Source organism: Gnatocerus cornutus, chromosome 6, assembly GCF_029298725.1.
Source record: "Gnatocerus cornutus isolate USDA-ARS CGAHR chromosome 6, icGnaCorn1.1, whole genome shotgun sequence".
Classification (NCBI taxonomy): Eukaryota; Metazoa; Arthropoda; class Insecta; order Coleoptera; family Tenebrionidae; genus Gnatocerus; species Gnatocerus cornutus.
In genome coordinates, this window is record NC_142238.1 from 14,102,959 (window position 1) to 14,115,841 (window position 12,883).

At 39.4% G+C, this 12,883-nt stretch overlaps 2 protein-coding genes across 2 annotated transcripts; one reads left to right on the plus strand and one right to left on the minus strand.

Annotated features, from left to right (window-relative positions):
* Window positions 1–8,627: 8,627 nt before the first annotated feature.
* noi (splicing factor 3a subunit 3 noi) lies at window positions 8,628–10,696 on the minus strand. Its single transcript, XM_088039477.1, has 8 exons — window positions 10,486–10,696; window positions 10,225–10,431; window positions 10,104–10,176; window positions 9,743–10,056; window positions 9,554–9,690; window positions 9,166–9,505; window positions 8,917–9,118; window positions 8,628–8,861 (listed from the first exon to the last, which is right to left on the minus strand). The coding sequence occupies exons 1-8, from the start codon at window positions 10,579–10,581 to the stop codon at window positions 8,728–8,730; spliced, it is 1,503 nt and encodes a 500-aa protein (XP_087895603.1). The 5' UTR covers window positions 10,582–10,696; the 3' UTR covers window positions 8,628–8,727.
* Window positions 10,697–10,892: 196 nt separating this feature from the next.
* LOC148173197 (uncharacterized) lies at window positions 10,893–12,869 on the plus strand. The gene has a single exon (XM_088040221.1). The coding sequence runs from the start codon at window positions 11,069–11,071 to the stop codon at window positions 12,677–12,679; it is 1,611 nt and encodes a 536-aa protein (XP_087896347.1). The 5' UTR covers window positions 10,893–11,068; the 3' UTR covers window positions 12,680–12,869.
* Window positions 12,870–12,883: the final 14 nt, after the last annotated feature.

Sequence of the window (12,883 nt, forward strand, 5' to 3'; positions counted from 1 at the left end):
TATCGCGGAAACAAAATTTCAAACATCAAATTGATTGATGTTTAAAAATTGTAAACTGTCCTTTGTCTTTATAACCTTAAAATTTGTAAAAGACTCAGCAAGTGCCAGAAATTTACTTTGTATGTCAGTCACAATGACAATAAAGCTTGATTTACATTGCCATCTCAAAAAGTGATGTTCGAAATTTTGATTCCGCGATAGTACTTTTACAAGTTGGACTTTCATCGATAGCTATAATTTCGCACGTTTGTTTAAATTTTTGCGCCAAAATAATAACAACAATGTGGCGGTCTTAATTCACCGACGAATAAACGCGAAGGACAGTTTTTACCGAGGTTTCGTAATGACTTTATTCCCTCATTTAATCAGTTGAGCGCCGCGACTTGGTAGAGACGGATGTGTTTCTGCATGTGAAGTGAAACAGTGGTGCCGTTTTTGGATTTGAATTGAAAGGTAGGTGTTAAATGAGTTTATTTGGGAACAATGCAGCTTAGTTGATATATAGCTTCACGCGTTAGCTTCTCTAGTCTCTTTCAAGTTTCTTGGCTACGGAATTTGGAAATATTTAATCATATGCAGTGTTCATTTCAACAGTTGCGAGGTGAGCACCTGCAGCTAGTTTACTTAGAGCCGTTTCAGTTTAGACATTTCGCATTCGTTTCTTTGGACATTTCGTTTATTAGTTTAAACTTATAGGAAATATTCGTCGGTGTATTTCCTTTAAATTTTCATAGTTTCGGGAATGCAGTGCGAACAATTTATTGCGGATTAAGAAAAAAAGTTAGGTAATCACGTAATCATATTTAATTTGTTGGTCGGGGTGTCCAGTCATGTAGCGGCTCTCGTCCGGGCCTTTGTCTGCTACAATTATTTTTTTTTTTGGGAATTATGTAAACCTATTTAATTAGTCGGTCGGGAGGGCAGTTGTGCAGTGGCTCTTGAAGAAGATAGACGTATTGGCATTACGTTTGTGAGAAATAAAACGATTTTGGAATTGATTCTTTGCAGGGTGAGTACTAGTTGTTTATTTAAGGACGTTTCGGTTTATACACACTTCGTGTTAGTTTCTCAGGACTTTTCGAACATTTGTTTAAACAATTTAGCTTTTGTTTAAAGTTAGTCGTGTTAAAGTTAATCGGTGATTAGCGGAGTTGATTATAGCTTGACGCACTAGTCTCTCTATTGGATAGGCACAGTTATTTACATGAAACATTCGGTTTATTTCCTTTTTAATTCATCGCTTCAAGATTTTAAAGTAGTTAATAATGTGGAGTGTTCTTTTGTGGTCGCTGATCGTATATACTCGATCGGGGTGTTAGTGTTAATTTAGGCACACTTCACGTTAGTTTCTTCGGACTTTTCGTTTATTAGTTTAAACAATTTTGCTTTTGTGTAAAGTTGCTTATCCTAGCTTTACGCGTTAGCTCTGCAAGTAGATAGCTACAGTAATTTACAGGAAACATTCGGTTTACTTCCTTTTAATTTTCATGGTTTCGGGAGCGCAGTGTCCATTCTTAGCGAACAATTTTTTGCGCAATAAGAAAAATTGTTAGGTAATCACGTAATTCTATTTAATTAGTTAGTCGAGTGTCAATCATTCAGCGGCTCTCGCCCGGGCCATTGTTTGCTACAAATAGTTTTTTTGAGTAAAAAGAGTTAGGTAATCACGTAATCGTAATTAATTAGTCGGTCGGAGGGCAGTTGTGCAGTGGCTCTTGTTGAGGATAGACGTAGACATTGCGTGTGTGAGAAATAAAGCGAGTTTGAAATTAAATCGTTACAGAGTGGGATTGTAATGGTTTATGTAGGGACGATTTGGTTAGTTCGCGTTAGTTTTACTTTATTCTTTGAATATTACACATAAAACAGATATACTTACACACAAACAGTTTTTAACTCCGCCTGCAGCGTCCTGGGGTGCGTTAAGTAGGCCCTAAGGACGCTGCTGCCGGTCCCAAGCCCGGATAAAAGGAGGAGGGTTTGTGGACACGGTTTGCTAGCGACCTGTCCACTGTAAAAGAACTTGAGAAGCTTCAGGACTCATTCCTGTTGGCTCTCTCCACGGAAATCTTCAGATGGGTTGATGGGAACAAATGTTACACTCTTTTCTTAGTCATAAAGCAGAGAAGCGATACCTTTGACAAACTCAAGTGTGTCCTTATTAAATTCTTTTTTGATAATTCCAGGTTTCAGCAGATTTCGAAGTGGAAAATGAAATTTTCTTCACAAACTGGATAGATAGAGTGTGGATCGCCGAGTGCATCGATGAATTGGCAAGCACCCAACGCAACTTCCCATAACTGACTTCTTGATGCTTTTTACTAATTTCTGTTTGTTTTAGGTGTATTCCAGTTCCATTTTCTTCAACGATTCTTCTTTCTTGTAATTAGTATCTTTTGTATGTCTTTATTTCAGAGCTCTCCTGTACCTAGTATAGTTAGCTAAGTTAGCAAATAAGTTAGCAATTAAGTTAGCAACTAAGTTTAGAAATAAGGTTTTGTGATAAGTTATAGTACAAGTGCACTACTAACAAAACGGGATTTACAATCTAACTGAAAGATTTTAATTAATGGGAAACTAACACTTTGGGACTAACACGAATATGCAACATGATTTGTTTCAGATTTTAGAATTCTGCGAATTTTCCGGTTTCACAACATTGCAATCCACCAGATCGGGCTGTCAACGCAGAAGATGTCAACTTCCAGAAGGACCTTCAGGATGCGACGACTCAACGCCCCGGCCAGCAAGCAAGTCCCATTTCATTACTACTTCCCTTTTCAGGGATCGTCTAGAAGTTTTTAATGTTCTAAGTGTTACAGATTGCAGTAGTCATCATCGGAGTGGAGGACAGGATGTCAACGGCCAGAAGGACCTTCAGGATGCGAGGATTCAACGCCCCGGCCAGCACGCAAGTCCCATTTCATTACTACTTTCCTTTTCAGGGCTTCACTAGAAGTTTTTAATGTTCTGAATGTTACAGATTGCAGCAGTCATCATCGGAGTGGAGGACACGATGTCAACTTCCAGAAGGACCTTCAGGATGCGAGGATTCAACGCCCCGGCCAGCAAGCAAGTCCCCTTTCAATTACTACTTTCCTTTTCAGGGAACGTCTACAAGTTTTTAATGTTCTGAGTGTTACAGATTGCAGCAGTCATCATCGAAGTGGAGGACATGACGTCAACCTCCAGAAGGACCTTCAGGATGCGAGGAATCAACGCCCCGGCCAGCACGCAAGTCCCATTTCATTACTACTTTCTTTTTCAGGGCTTGACTAGAAGTTTTTAATGTTCTGAGTGTTACAGATTGCAGCAGTCATCATCGGAGTGGAGGACATGACGTCAACCTCCAGAAGGACCTTCAGGATGCGAGGAATCAACGCCCCGGCCAGCAAGCAAGTCCCATTTCATTACTACTTTCTTTTTCAGGGCTTGACTAGAAGTTTTTAATGTTCTGAGTGTTACAGATTGCAGCAGTCATCATCGGAGTGGAGGACACGATGTCAACTTTCAGAAGGACCTTCAGGATGCGAGGAATCAACGCCCCGGCCAGCAAGCAAGTCCCATTTCATTACTACTTTCTTTTTCAGGGCTTGACTAGAAGTTTTTAATGTTCTGAGTGTTACAGATTGCAGCAGTCATCATCGGAGTGGAGGACACGATGTCAACTTCCAGAAGGACATTCAGGATGCGACGACTCAACGCCCCGGCCAGCAAGCAAGCCCTCTTTCATTACTACTTTCCTTTTCAGGGATCGTCTAGAAATTTTTAATGTTCTGAATGTTACAGATTGCAGCAGTCATCATCGAAGTGGAGGACAAGACGTCAACCTCCAGAAGGACCTTCAGGATGCGAGGAATCAACGCCCCGGCCAGCAAGCAAGACCCATTTCATTACTACTTTCCTTTTCAGGGCTTGACTAGAAGTTTTTAATGTTCTGAGTGTTACAGATTGCAGCAGTCATCATCGAAGTGGAGGACATGACGTCAACCTCCAGAAGGACCTTCAGGATGCGAGGAATCAACGCCCCGGCCAGCAAGCAAGTCCCATTTCATTACTACTTTCTTTTTCAGGGCTTGACTAGAAGTTTTTAATGTTCTGAGTGTTACAGATTGCAGCAGTCATCATCGGAGTGGAGGACACGATGTCAACTTCCAGAAGGACCTTCAGGATGCGAGGAATCAACGCCCCGGCCAGCACGCAAGTCCCATTTCATTACTACTTTCCTTTTCAGGGCTTGACTAGAAGTTTTTAATGTTCTGAGTGTTACAGACTGCAGCAGTCATCATCGGGGTGGAGGACAGGATGTCAACGTCCGGAAGGACCTTCAGGATGCGACGACTCAACGCCCCGGCCAGCAAGGAAGTCCCATTTCATTACTACTTTTTTTTTTCAGGGATCGTCTAGAAGTATTTAATGTTCTGAATGTTACAGATTGCAGCAGTCATCATCGGAGTGAAGGACACGATGTCAACTTCCAGAAGGACCTTCAGGATGCGACGACTCAACGCCCCGGCCAGCAAGCAAGTCCCATTTCATTACTACTTTCCTTTTCAGGGATCGTCTAGAAGTTTTTAATGTTCTGAGTGTTACAGATTGCAGCAGTCATCATCGGAGTGGAGGACAGGATGTCAACGTCCAGAAGGACCTTCAGGATGCGAGGATTCAACGCCCCGGCCAGCAAGCAAGTCTCATTTCATTACTACTTTCCTTTTCAGAGCTTGTTTATAACTGAATTCTTGATTCTTTTCACTAATTTCTGCTTCTTTCAGATGTATTCCAGTCAAGATTTTTCTTCGGTAATTCTTTCTCCTTCTAATTAGTCTTTTGTATGTTTTTTTTTTCAGAGCTCGCCTGTACCTAATTATAGTTAGTTAAGTTAGCAACTAAGTTTAGAAAGTAAGTTATGAAATAAGTTTTAGAATAAGTGCGCAATTAATAAATCGGAATATGAAAACAATTATTTGGTAACATTGGGGTTTTAACCATAACTAACTATTGGGAAACTAACATTTCGGAGTACTAATACGGGACTAACACCAATATGTAACTATAATACGTTTCAGATTTTAGAATTCTGCAGGATATTCCAGTGCCCACAACGTCACAGTCCACTAGGTCGAGCTGTCAACGCTGAAGATGTCGACGACAGGTTTGAATTTCTAACCGTTTCTCTTTCAGGTTTTGAAATGTTGAGGTGCTAGCACTCAATGGGTTTGTTGATTTGTTTTGTGTTGTGTTGTTTTTGTTTCAGATAGCAGAGTTCTGCAGAGTTCCCTTGGTCACTTGTGGAGCGCTTGCGCCCACTACACCAGGGTCGGCCTTTGGGCCGGCCCGTCTCACTAAAATAAGTTTTTTCTAGAGCCCAAATGGCAGGGGACCAGTGGTCGAACAAGCCGTTCTTGAAGAGATAAGATGTCCAACCACGGTAATTGATTTTCTTTTTGTAATTGCTGTCTCCAATAACACGAAGTGTAATTTCAGATTCGAAGTCCAAAGGAAATCGATCCTCTCATCGTCTTCAGCCAGGAAGTGGAGAGCCCCGCTCCCGGTGAGTACATTTCTTCCTTTCACTATTACACACAAAGCAGATACTTACACACAAACAGATTTTTAACTCCGCCTGCAGCGTCCTGGGGTGCATTAAGTAAGGCACTAAGGACGCTGCTGCCGGTCCCAAGCCCGGATAAAAGGAGGAGGGTTTGTGGACAGGTTTGCTAGCGACCTGTTCACTGTAAAAAAACATGAGAAGCTTCAGGACTCATTCCTGTTGGCTCTCTCCACGGAAATCTTCAGATGGGTTGATAAGAACAAATATTTCACTCTTTTCTTAGTCATGAAGCAAAGAAGCGATACCTTTGATAAATTCAAGTGTGTCTTTATTAATTTTTTTTTGTTATTTCCAGGTTTCATTGGATAAAAGGATAGTGACATTGTGGATTCTTTCTTTTAATTAATGTTTATTGTATATCTTTATTTCAGAGCTCGTCTGTACCTAGAATAGTTAGTTCAGTTAGCAATTAGGTTATAGCAAGTAAGTTAGCAAGTAAGTTTAGAAAGTAAGTTATGAAATAAGTTAAGTTAAGTTAACGGGGATGCGGCACTAAATCTAACTGACATATTTAACTCTCGGGAAACTAACATCTTGGGGTATTAACACGAGTCTAACACAAATATGCAACATTATATGTTTCAGATTTTAGAAGTTTTCCGTGCTTTCAACATCACAACCCTAGGTCAAGATGTCCACGACAGGTTTTAGTTGTCTTCTTTTCTTTTCAGGGCTTGTCTAGAAGTTTTTAATGTTCTGAATGTTACAGATTCTAGGAGACTTCGGAGTGGAGGACAAGATGTCGACTTCCAAGAGGCTCTTCAGAATGCGACGACTCAACGCCCCGGCCAGCAAGCAAGTCCCATTTCATTACTACTTTCCTTTTCAGGGATCGTCTAGAAGTTTTTAATCTTCTGAGTGTTACAGATTGCAGCAGTCATGATCGAAGTGGAGGACAAGACGTCAACCTCCAGAAGGACCTTCAGGATGCGAGGAATCAACGCCCCGGCCAGCACGCAAGTCCCATTTCATTACTACTTTTCTTTTCAGGGCTTGACTAGAAGTTTTTAATGTTCTGAATGTTACAGATTGCAGCAGTCATCATCGAAGTGGAGGACAGAACGTGAACTTCCAGGAGGACCTTCAGGATGCAATGATTCAACGCCCCGGCCAGCAAGCAAGTCCCCCATTTCATTACTACTTTCCTTTACAGGGCTTGTTTCCAATTGAATTCTCGATTTTCTTCACTAATTTCTGCTTTTTTCAGATGTATTCCAGGGAATAATTTTCTTCGGTGATTCTTCCTATTTCTAATTAATGTCTTTTGTATGTTTTTATTTCAGGGCTCGCCTGTACCTAGTATAGTTAGTTAAGTTAGCAACTAAGCTTAGAAAGTAAGTTATGAAATAAGTTTTAGAATAAGTGCGCAATTAATAAATCGGAATATGAAAACAATTATTTGGTAACATTGGGGTTTTAACCATAACTAACCTATTGGGAAACTAACATTTTGGGATACTAATATGGGACTAACACCAATATGTAACATAATACGTTTCAGACTTTAGAATTCTGCAGGATATTCCAGTGCCCACAACGTCACAATCCACCAGGTCGAGCTGTCAACGCTGAAGATGTCGACGACAGGTTTGAATTTTTAACCGTTTCTCTTTTAGGTTTGAAAATGTTGAGTGCTAGCACCCAAAGGTTTGTTGGTTTGTTTTGCTTCGTGTTGTGTTATTTTTGTTTCAGATAGCAGAGTTCTGCAGAGTTCCCTTGGTCACTTGTGGAGCGCTTGCGCCCACTACACCAGGGCCGGTCCGTCTCACTAATTTAAGTTTTTTCCAGATCAGAAATGGCAGAGGACCAGTTGTCAAAAGAACCATTCTTGAAGAGAGATGCACAGCGATGGTAATATTTTTTCTTTTTGTAATTACTATTCCCAATAACACGAAATGAAATTTCAGATTCGGAGTCCAAAGGAAATCGAGCCTCGTCTACAGCTAGGAAGTGGAGATCCCGGTGAGTACATTTCTACTTTTCACTATTACGCACAAAACAGATACTTACACACAAACAGATTTTTAACTCCGCCTGCAGCGTCCTGGGGTGCATTAAGTAAGGCACTAAGGACGCTGTTGCCGGTCCCAAGCCCGGATAAAAGGAGGAGGGTTTGTCGACACGGTTTGCTAGCAACCTGTCGACTGTAAACTGTGTTGAGTGCTAGCACCTATTGAGTAACTTCTGTTTTAACTTGTTCTTTCGTATTTGCTTTTGTTTGTGTGTTATGTTTTAGGTACCTCGAGTTCCCCTGATCACTTGTGGCGTCCGCGCTTACAACACCACCCCGGTCTGGTTGGCCCCATAAATCCAAGACACAAAATCGTGTCGTCTATACAGAAAATGTTTCCAGAGGGACAAAACTCAAAAATAGCCTCTAATGGAATACGAAGCAACAGTCAAGCCTTTCATTGTCTGCAGCTAGAGAATTTAACATTTAAAGCTGACAAGTTTTATTTGTATTAACTTAATTGTGTTATTTTTTAATAACACTATAAATTGTACTATGTCTGAGTTAATAAAATTTGAATACAAATCAACAGATTTTGTTTAGTTAAACCTCGAAACAGAAAACACAACCTATCATCGTTTTTTATTAGAAAAGAATGTTTTAACTAAAAATTCGTGAAAGTCCCAATGGTAATTTAAAACTTCCTAACTAATAAATCAGGTAATTTAAGAGAAAATGTACAAATTCATCTCAAGACGCGAAATAGAAAACTCATTTTATCCACAACTGCTAAAAAATTCATTTGACGAAAAAGTTGTGTAAAGCCAAACAATTCTTAGTCTTCGAGATGTGAATTTTATTACTTATGAAAAATGGTGAATGCGCCGGAATATTTTTTATCTTTAGAATAGAAATCTTTACGCCATAGTTATCAAAGATGCATAACTTATGTGACAATAAAAAAAGATGCATAACTTATGTGTCCTCCCCATGGTCAAATACAGAACAAATACAGTGTGGTCAAATAACTTTTTTCATTTAAAAGTCAATTCAATGGAAAAATAATTTCAGTTACATGGAAAAGTTTAATTCTGTTAATGTCTTACTTCACACGTATACACAATCAAAATGACCTTACTGCTGCAGTACTCCAAGAAACCAAAAGTTATAACAACCCTTGTCGCTTCAAATCCTCGTATGTTTTCCTATTCACCACGTTCCCTTGGGAATCTTCATATTCTTCCTCCGTTTCTGGTTGCCAACGTTCAGCTTGTTTCTGTACTTTCAGTTTTTCCCACACTAAAACCAAATCAAATCACTAAAATAAGAGTAGTTTTAAAAAAGGTCAGCTTACAGGCTAGAGCATCTTCAATTTGCGTTACATTTGCGAAATGCGCAGTGTTAGGTATGCCTAAACACCTCATTCCATGAGCGTGTCGCCACTCAGCAAAGTGTCTTTGGAACGCTTTGGGCCCTTTATAGACGTAATTACCGCAAATTTCGCAGTTGTAGCTGATGTTTAGTCCATGAAGCTTGTAAAGCCAGTAAGGAATGGGCTAAAAGTAGAAAATTAATAAGTTTTATTTGAGATTTTTTGAACTACCTTTCCATCCCATCCTAGTGGCAGATTCTTCGGATTATAAGGGACGTCATCATCAGCTTCATCAGGACTCTCTTCTTCACTCTCCTCATTTTCACTGTCATCCCTCTCGCCATCCGTTCGCGCTTGTTTCCTTTGAACATTTTCTTTAGTTGCAGCGCGCTGAGGAGAAACCAAATCAGCCAATCTGTAAATCTGAGCTTCAAGACAAGCCAGTTCTCTCTGTCTCAGCTGTTCTTTTTCTTTACTGGCTTTCCCAGACTTATTTTTAGTCATTAAAGAAGGATCCAATGAGCCTTTGCCTTTGGTGGAAAATAGGCGTTGGGCTCTTTCTTCAAGAGTGCTAAAATAAAGAGTTAGAGTTTACTTAGACTGGGAATGGTTAAATTACCCTCCACATTTCAAACCAAGCGCCATCAAGGCGGATTTGAGACGATCCAAACCCAGAGACGCCAATTCTTCCCAACTGGAGAAAGCTGACAAGTCTAAATGAGCCCCCACGTTCGCTAGAGCTGACCCTGTTTCTTTCTACAATAAATAATTAAAATTTATTGAAATTAAGAGTGATATGGTGTATTACAGGCCATCCAGGAACTGTCCCTGACTCCCATTGAACCATAATAGCATCAGATTCAGCTTGAAGATCGTGTTCTATGTCTAACAAAGGTTTCACTCTTTGAACAAACCATGTCAAATACTCAATTAGAGACAGGAGATATTTGCGATATTCGCCAGTTTTCCGTTCTTTGGGGATATCATACAACTGGTCAAACATTGCAAGATATGTGATATAGTCCACTTTTTCAATTCCTTTCAAATTAATGTACTTCTCATAACACTCATGAAGATCTAAATATTTTCCATAACCTTCCTCATCAGTGAACTCCACCAAATCTAAAACAGCGTGAAAACCAGAGCAAACAAGAAGTATGAAGACTTACTGGCCATTTCTTCAGATGGATTTTCACGTGCTTTTGCCAGTTCATCAAAATCCACAGACATAGGCACACTTATCTAAAATCAATCATGTAGAATCAACACCTAATTTTAAAACCAACAAACCTCATTGGGATGTTTTCGATAAAAATCCTTAATTTGTTTTAAACGATTATAAAACTCCTGAAACTCATTGGGCCCAGTAAGAGCAGCAACTTCAGCTTTTCTTTGACCATCTTTATCTTCATACAACTCAATTAAACGGTCTGTAGAAACCATGTATCTGTCTAACAAACACTTCAGACGATAATCGGAATTTATAGCTTCACGATACTAAAAAACAATGCAAAACTGTGGGCGAAAACGAATAATAACTGTTTAACTTACAGTGGCTTTTTTGTGCAACATTTCTTTGACCATAGCGTCAATTAAACGCTCTTTTTCTTCATGGTAGCGCCGTTGCTGCTCCAGAATTGTCTCCATTATTGGAAACTCTAAAAAGACTCTAAATACGCCAAGAAAACGCTAAAACATTTCCAACCTTAAAATCGGGACGCTTTGACAATATTTTGACAGTGACAGCACAATAAAAGGTGCCAACATTACGAGAGAAAGAACCTGGAATTTTCGAAATTTTTATTCATTTTTAATTAAAAAAATCTTTCATAATATAAAAACAGCCCAAAATTCAATTTACAGCAGAAATATGTACGTGGGCAAGTTTTAGATCCTTTCTTAAGTCTATAATTTTCTCTATCAATTAGGCTTATTAGGTTGGCAGAGATAAAATTACCAAAACAGGCAGGTTCACCACAACTCCCGCACCACATTCCCTACCTGTGTAAAATCCTGATTTATTTACGTTTCTGAGTTTGGATAATTTGTCATCAGAATTTTAGTGCAATCTATGCGTAACGCATTGTAATCTTTATTAATTTAACTGATAAGAGGATAACAACGTAATTGTGCCATGAATAGTGACGAGATGGACATCACATCGATTTCAACTGAAGTTCCAGAAGCTTCCGACGATGAAGATTCTTTTGTGGTGCTGGAGCCCTCATCATCCATCAGCGACCACACATTGAGTGCTTCTCCACCTGCTGAAGTTTTGCCACTTTTTCGAACCAACAAGGTACGTGAAATGAAGAGCCTCATCAGCTCAGAAATTGCCCAAATTAACACACAAGAACTGGAGGAACCAGCTGTTGTGGGTTTGGACACTATTGCCTCATCTGTTGCAAAGATCGTCATTTCACCAGAGTCATCATATGAAGAAATCCAGAAGCAGGTTGAAGAACTCATCAAAGACAATGAAAAATTGAAGAATACTATTGCTCATACTAATGTTAATATGAAGAAACAGTACACGCAGTTTGTTGCTTATAAAGATGATGTGACTAACGTCGTTAAATCCTACAAGGAGAAGTTTAATGAAGCTAAAATCTGCATTGAAAAGTATAAAGATGAAAATGCTAGATTGGCTGATGAGGTGGAGGGCTACACTGACATCAAAAAACTACAAGAAGAAGAAATCATGAATCTGAAAAAGAAGATCATGAAGATTGAACAACCGTCTTTTATTAACGTGATCGAGGGAGAAAGTCTTGTTGAAAAAACAGATGAATTGCAGACTGAACTGGCCAGCGCCAAGTTGAAAATGGGGGAGATAGAAGTGGAAAAAATACAACTAAAAGAACAAATTGAGGAACTGAACAACACAATTACCAAACTCTGCGAAGAACTGAAAGAATCCTCTCAGAAATTCAGCTTTCTTGAATCCCAGAATGTTGGACTAAACGCAGAGCTCACCCAGAAGACACAAAACATTGAAAAACTGAACGATAAAATCGGCCAAGCTCCCAAGTTTGAAGACCAAATGCGGTCGAAAGTTGAAGAAATCAACATGTTACAGTTTGAGAATGGAAATCTCAGGGGCAACGTGCAAAAGCTAGAAAAAGAAAACAACGATCTCAAATCGAGGATGAATACAATTTTACAACTCTCAGACCAACACCAGGAAACCATCAAAAAACACAGTGAAGAACTGTCAAGAATCGCCGCTCTTGAACAAGAACTGAAAACCGCAAAACTCGAGACAGAGTCTGCACGACAAGAAAATGTGTTGTTGAGAACCGAAATCAAGAAGTACGCTGGTGTTGAAGAAGATTGCACTCAGTACCGCAGGCAACTCAGCATTGCACAACAAACCATAACACAGCTAGAAATCGAACATGACAAGAAAGTTGAAGAAATTGAAAAACTGCGCAAGTTGCTGCAAGACAGCGAAAACGACGAAATCTTCGCCTTGAAGGAACAAGTAGAATTGCACAAAACTGATTTTGAAGCCGAAAGAGAATCGAAAGTGACGCTAAAAAGGGAAAGAGATCAAATCGCTGAAGATCTAAAGAATCTACAGAAACGAAATCAACAGTTACAGAATGAGATTGAAACGATTCGAGCAAGGAATCAACCAAGGCCGGAAGGTTACAATTGTCCAAAGTGTAACTTTGGGTTCAACTCTTATCAATCGTTGGAAAATCACGTCCATAGATGTCTGGACTTGGAAGGGTTCCCATAAATTTAGACGTTTTGCTGATTAGTACTGATTACTAACAATCATATATTCTCATAGGGTATTCTAGGTGCATTGTAATTATCTTTAAGAAAAATGTGTTATTTTCCGTGATATCATTAGGTATTGCAATTGTTCTATAATGTAACTGACTTCAAATTCTATGTTTATAATAAATTTTAACGTTTATCGAGTTTATTTATGTTTTGG

Bases quoted from the DNA above. Each gene is read 5' to 3' on its own strand.
- noi (XM_088039477.1), bottom strand. From the start codon at position 10,581: ATGGAGACAATTCTGGAGCAGCAACGGCGCTACCATGAAGAAAAAGAG. The intron at 10,177-10,224 runs GTTTGTTGGTTT...GATTGATTTTAG, and splicing joins ATCGAAAACATCCCAATGAG to ATAAGTGTGCCTATGTCTGT. The intron at 9,691-9,742 runs GTAATACACCAT...TATTTATTGTAG, and splicing joins GGACAGTTCCTGGATGGCCT to AAAGAAACAGGGTCAGCTCT.
- LOC148173197 (XM_088040221.1), top strand. From the start codon at position 11,069: ATGAATAGTGACGAGATGGACATCACATCGATTTCAACTGAAGTTCCA.